General features: G+C 46.4%; 1 protein-coding gene across 1 annotated transcript; it reads left to right on the top strand.

The window, feature by feature from the left end:
- The first annotated feature begins 3905 nt into the window (after positions 1-3905).
- On the top strand, positions 3906-6419 carry SLITRK4 (SLIT and NTRK like family member 4). Its single transcript, XM_069464077.1, has one exon. The coding sequence runs from the start codon at positions 3906-3908 to the stop codon at positions 6417-6419; it is 2514 nt and encodes an 837-aa protein (XP_069320178.1).
- The last annotated feature ends 376 nt before the right edge of the window (positions 6420-6795 follow it).

Below are 6795 nucleotides of genomic sequence, written 5' to 3' on the forward strand. Positions count from 1 at the left end.
GGGCTGGGTGCGCGCGCGGTGTCTGGCCGGGTGCGCGCGCGCGCTCCACTGCCCGCCTGCTCGCCCGCTAGGGCTGCTCAGTGGGTTTGACGGGAGAGCCGGCGCGGAGGAGCTCTATCCCGGACCACTTAGAGACCATCGCGGAAACTGCAGCGTGGGTCACGGCGTGGCTGGCCCTGCCAAAGACGCCGGGCTTCAGAGGTGGGTGAATTTCCAGCGGGGGCTACGCAACCTGCACCAACACGCACGCTGCCTCTTCCCTGCTGGGCTCGGCAGCGTGTGTGTGTGTGTGTGTGTGTGTGTGTGTTCGCGCGCGCGCGGGCGGAGGGGGCAGGTAGCTTATTATTTTTAGTTTGAATCCTGTTGGTTTGGGGACGGTTAAGTGACCAAAGTGGCCGTGGTGGCTAACCCACCCCCCCACCTCCTACTTGCCTGTCGATAGCGAGGTCGCATGTCGCTGAGAACCAGAAAGAATACGGATGTCCTTGGCATCCCTACCCCCCAGGAGGCCCGTGGGCCGGAGAAAGTGTCCTGGTCATTGGTGATTCGGGCTGTCGGGGCCGCTGCGCTGGGCTTGGCTTTGTTTTGTGTGCCCCACTCGCAGGCACTCTCCGTGGACGTGGATCTGGGGCTCCGGGCAGTGGCCCGCAGGCTGGTTGGAGATTGCTGGCATCCGGCAAAACTGGGAATACGAGAGGAGGAGCCGGTGGGTAACTCCAAAAGCCCTGCAAAACCGGGAGAGCGCTGGCTGCGCGACTTTGCAATGTGCGCAAATGTTGAGCTGATTTCTGGCTTGGTAGAGCAGTATTATGTGGCTAGCCAGGGTAGCGGGCGGTGAGGGTGGGGGGTGAAAAGGGGGAGCCTGGGCTGCCGCTTGCAGCCCCAGAGTCATGGGGTCACTTTGCCTGTGGCAGGCAGGTCAGTGACGCCCTAGTGCCATCGTCCTCGAGGCCTGAGCTGACCATCTCTTCCTTCTCACCGCACGCCTGGGTCTAGAGAGGCAGACTGAAACTCAGGCAGCTGCCCCTTGTGGGATGGGACCACGCGGAGAAATGTGTGCGCGGCGGGGCTGAAGGCCCCCGCAATATCCCACGCGGTATCCCGCCTCCTTCACCCAGTCCGCGAGGCTGCTGCTCAGGCCCGGGACCCAGGAGGGGGCTGTGCGCCGGCTCCGGGCACCAGGATGCGGCAAAGCATTGCGGTACGCGCCAGCGGCCCCCCCCCCAGCAGCGTCGCCACCGGCCCGAGGTAGCGCACCCGCACCTGGGGCAGCAGTGGCCGAGTCTTTCCGAGGACCCCCTCCACTCCCACCCCAGTCTGACGCGGGCCAGCGGGGTTTTCCTAAGTGAGCTCCAGAAGAGCCACCTCAGCCCATCACATCCCCCCCACCCCTGCCCACCAGTGGTCTGCCCCTGGCAGGCCGGCTCTCTCCTCCTTAGCACGGCGCGCGGCGCCAGGCACAGCACTCGGGTAGATGCCGGATTTGTGCAGTCCTAGCTGGCCCTGGGAGCCAAGCGTCTTGCTGGGCAGAGAGAGAAAGAGAGAGAGAGAGAAGGAAGGAGACGGACCGCTCTCAGCCCACTGAGAGAAGGCTCTTGGTACCCAACTCGTACTTTGTGGGTTTTTTTTCTTTTCTTTTTGCTTTTTCCCCTGATTTTTAAATGTGCATATCTCACTGGTACCACGTGAATGTGCGGTTTCTTTCACATACGTTCAGTGCCCCTTTTAACCCTCTTGTCTAGCTCCCTTCTCCAAGCCCTTTTTCTTTCTTTCTTCACTTCTCCATGGTCTCTTGCCCTTCCAGTGCCTCTTTACCACTGTCTCCTTGGTGGACCGACTATTTCTCTCCCTTGCCTGCTCCTTCAGCTGCTTGCAGCTTCCTCTGTTTCACAGGAGCTGCATTTGGAAACTTCATAGCTTGTCCTTGCGCCTTTTTCTCCCTTCCTACTTAAAGTAGAAATTATAAGGGGAAGGGCAGCTCCTTATGCATTTTCAGATTTGTTGTTTCTGGTTCTTGTTTTTGTACTGAATTTGGATTATTCTGATTTTGTTTTGTTTTTTAGTTTGGTTGCTTTTTGGTTTCTTTGTTTTTGGGTGGGAGGTGGTGATGGTTAATAACAAGAAATGACTCAACTAAACCAAAATAGCTGTTGAAAACCGCATCCATAGCAAGGCAACAAAGATCAAGAAATTTGGATTTACAATGAAAGTTGGTTTAGGTGATGTCATACTTAAGAATTATGACTTCTTTTTGCAATGCCAATCATGCTGTCATGGTGAATAGGGGAAATGCACATCTATATGGCAGCCAAATAGCATCTCAGCATTGCCGGCTGTATTCTGAACCAAACTACTTAAAATGCAAATCCTCTTGGGTCATGGCTAATGGATTGTCTACCTTGAGACATGTTCGGTTTTACCACTAGCTGATTCCTCGCTGGCAAAATAAACAAAGGAGTTTCTGTGTGACACTTCTTTCTTTGCATCATTCTCTCATTGTGTGTTTCTGGGTATTTTGTTTATTTAATTAATATTTGGTGGTAACCATATTGAAATTGCATCCATCTTCCCATTCGTGACTGAAAAGACTCACGTTGCTAAAATTGCATCAATAACCTACACTCTGTGTTCTGTTTAATCTGTTCGGTGAAGCATTGTATATATTTGTGTATGTATGCAGTACTTAAGGAGTTGGCTACAACAGGATAATTTGCTAAGCATTAAATTCTACCAACAAGTGATTATTTGTTTATAGACAAGGACATGGGGTGGTAATACTGGGGAGCGGGTGGGTGTTTGGAAACTGAACAAATAAAAATGTGCTGTACTGAACCTGTCTGGTGCTGCAGATAAAACTACTGAAAGATTATAGTGTATGAACTCTTCTTCCTCGGCAGTTGCAGTCTGTGGTCAAAGTGAAGGAGACAAGCATTTAAGCCAAGCATCAGTGGGACCTGGATTCAAAATGGCAAATAAAGGGATGGGAGAGGGCCAGGTAGGCTGGACAGCCAGTTCTGGGGGGTGGAAAGGCTGCCTGGAGATCAGATAAGCAGTGCAGGAGCAATCAGTTTCCTCTCCTGCCTTCAGAGAACCAAAGACAAAAGACTTTTTTCCCCCTCTTTGGGAGGTAAACGACAGGGAACTAGATACTGTTTATTTACCAGAAAGTAAAATGTGGCCATCCCCTACTCAGTTGTTTTTCTAGAATCCCACAGAGTCAACTGTGCTTTTGAAGACAGAAGTGTATAGAAGTGAACTGATACATAGCAATGAGTTTACCTATGGGCCTGAAGCTTAGGCAAATCTGTTCCCAGGTCACCTTCCCTTGGTGTTTGAATCGTCCCCTCTATAATAACCCAATCCTCCCTTGAACCCCTGGCTCTAATATCTTCTCTTCTCAGCTTCTCTATCTACCCGAAGCCCAGAGAATAGATATCTGCTAATTGAGTGCCATTGTGGTACAAACTACATGGCATATTTGATGGTCTGGGGTCAGTCATTTGAATTGCAGGTAAAAAGTTTAAGGTCCGTATTCAAGGGCATAGTTTGATGATACAAGTATACAGGTCAAAAAACATGTTTTCAAATTGTTAAGGTTGAAGCATGACTAATCTTTTTTCCTATTGTTTGTTGTGTGTTCTGCACATGTAAATTTTGTATAAACTACAGGTGTGGAAATAAAATGTATGGCAGTTTGTGGTGGTTATTATTGTTTGACTGAGAGCATTTGGAGTTTTGGGTGCCTTAAAAATACTATGCTAATAATTATAGGCACATGTTCACTATGGTATGATTTAAACACCAATAATTTTTCAAATAATGACCATTGAAAAATGTTTTCTTTTTATTTTTTAGATTATTTCTCTTTATTCAGAAGCATAAAGTTGTTTGCTGATTGCAAGAAGATGTTTCTTTGGCTCTTTCTGATTTTGTCAGCCCTGATTTCTTCGACAAATGCAGATTCTGACATATCGGTGGAAATTTGCAATGTTTGCTCCTGCGTGTCAGTTGAGAATGTGCTCTATGTCAACTGTGAGAAGGTTTCAGTCTACAGACCAAATCAGCTGAAACCACCTTGGTCTAATTTTTATCATCTCAATTTCCAAAACAATTTTTTAAATATCCTCTATCCAAATACATTCTTGAATTTTTCACACGCGGTATCCCTGCATCTGGGAAATAATAAACTGCAGAACATTGAGGGAGGAGCCTTTCTTGGGCTTAGTGCATTAAAGCAGTTGCACTTGAACAACAATGAATTAAAGATTCTCCGAGCTGACACTTTCCTTGGCATAGAGAACTTGGAGTATCTCCAGGCTGACTACAATTTAATCAAGTATATTGAAAGAGGAGCCTTCAATAAGCTCCACAAACTGAAAGTTCTCATTCTTAATGACAATCTTATTTCATTTCTTCCTGATAATATTTTCCGATTTGCATCTTTGACCCATCTGGATATACGAGGGAACAGAATCCAGAAGCTCCCCTATATCGGAGTTCTGGAACACATTGGCCGAGTTGTCGAATTGCAACTGGAAGATAACCCTTGGAACTGTAGCTGTGATTTGTTGCCTTTAAAAGCTTGGCTGGAGAACATGCCATATAATATTTACATAGGAGAAGCTATCTGTGAAACTCCCAGTGACTTATATGGGAGGCTTTTAAAAGAAACCAACAAGCAAGAGTTATGCCCCATGGGCACGGGCAGTGATTTTGATGTACGTATCCTGCCTCCATCTCAGCTGGAAAATGGCTACACCACTCCTAATGGTCACACTACCCAAATATCTTTGCACAGATTAGTGACCAAACCACCAAAAACAACAAATCCTTCCAAGATCTCTGGAATCGTGGCAGGCAAAGCCCTCTCCAACCGCAATCTCAGTCAGATTGTGTCTTACCAAACAAGGGTGCCTCCTCTTACACCTTGCCCAGCACCTTGCTTTTGCAAAACACATCCTTCAGATTTGGGACTGAGTGTGAACTGCCAGGAGAAAAATATACAGTCCATGTCTGAATTGATACCGAAACCTTTAAATGCCAAGAAGCTGCATGTCAATGGCAATAGCATCAAAGATGTGGACATGTCAGACCTCACCGAGTTTGAAGGACTGGATTTGCTCCATTTAGGCAGCAATCAAATTACAGTGATCAAGGGAGATGTATTCCACAATCTTACTAATTTACGCAGGCTGTATCTCAATGGCAATCAGATCGAAAGACTCTATCCTGAAATATTTTCAGGCCTTCATAACCTGCAGTATCTGTATTTGGAATACAATTTGATTAAGGAAATCCTTGCAGGCACCTTTGACTCCATGCCAAATTTGCAGTTACTGTACTTAAACAATAATCTCTTAAAGAGCCTGCCCGTTTACATTTTTTCTGGAGCACCGCTTGCTAGACTGAACCTGAGGAACAATAAATTCATGTACCTACCTGTCAGCGGGGTCCTCGATCAGCTGCAGTCTCTTACACAGATTGACTTGGAAGGCAACCCGTGGGACTGTACTTGTGACTTGGTGGCATTAAAACTGTGGTTGGAGAAGCTGAATGATGGTATTATTGTGAAAGAACTGAAATGTGAGACACCTGTTCAGTTTGCCAACATTGAACTGAAGTCCCTCAAAAATGAAATCTTATGTCCCAAGCTTTTAAATAAGCCATCTGCACCATTCACAAGCCCAGCGCCTGCCATTACATTCACCACTCCATTGGGTCCCATTCGAAGTCCTCCTGGTGGCCCAGTGCCTCTGTCTATTTTAATCTTAAGTATCTTAGTAGTCCTCATTTTAACTGTGTTTGTTGCTTTTTGCCTTCTTGTTTTTGTCCTGCGACGCAACAAGAAACCCGTGGTGAAGCACGAAGGCCTGGGGAATCCTGAGTGTGGCTCCATGCAGCTGCAGCTAAGGAAGCATGACCACAAAACAAATAAAAAAGATGGACTGAGCACAGAAGCTTTCATTCCACAAACTATAGAACAGATGAGCAAGAGCCACACCTGTGGCTTGAAAGAGTCAGAAACTGGGTTCATGTTTTCAGATTCCCCTGGACAGAAAGTCATTATGAGAAATGTTGCCGACAAGGAGAAAGATTTATTGCACATGGATACCAGGAAGAGACTGAGCACAATTGACGAGCTGGATGAATTATTCCCTAGCAGGGATTCTAATGTGTTTATTCAGAATTTTCTCGAAAGCAAAAAGGAGTACAATAGCATAGGTGTCAGTGGCTTTGAAATCCGCTATCCAGAAAAACAACAAGACAAAAAAAACAAGAAATCACTGATAGGTGGCAACCACAGCAAAATTGTTGTGGAGCAAAGGAAGAGCGAGTATTTTGAACTTAAGGCAAAACTTCAGAGTTCCCCCGACTACCTACAGGTCCTTGAGGAGCAAACAGCTTTGAACAAGATCTAGGTCATGCAATCTTACTTCATACAGAGGACATATATTTAACGATGAAAGTGCCTTTTGTTGACTTCAAACTTCCAAATACTATATAGGCATAGAGGCAGGTGTTTCCAAGGGTGTCTCATTAACTGTAGCTGCAAAGATGTGTCAAGGAGAAGAGAATTCCCTTAATAGATTTTACTACATAAAACCTATACTGTGGAGTCCTGTGGGGATACTGCAAACTCTATTGCCAAAGGGATGCTTTATACACATAATACACGGAATTTAACCTCAAGAGGCAAATCTGTTTTGTACCCCAATACAAAACCTTCGTCTCTTTGTCCTTTGTAAAGCAAACTCAAGAAAACTGGTACCAGTGTTTGTACCTCAGCTGGGTCCT

The sequence above is a fragment of the Eulemur rufifrons genome, chromosome 30 (assembly GCF_041146395.1).
Source record: "Eulemur rufifrons isolate Redbay chromosome 30, OSU_ERuf_1, whole genome shotgun sequence".
NCBI lineage: Eukaryota > Metazoa > Chordata > Mammalia > Primates > Lemuridae > Eulemur > Eulemur rufifrons.

Excerpts from the sequence above, each read along its gene's own strand:
- SLITRK4 (XM_069464077.1), top strand. The coding sequence starts at position 3,906 with ATGTTTCTTTGGCTCTTTCTGATTTTGTCAGCCCTGATTTCTTCGACA.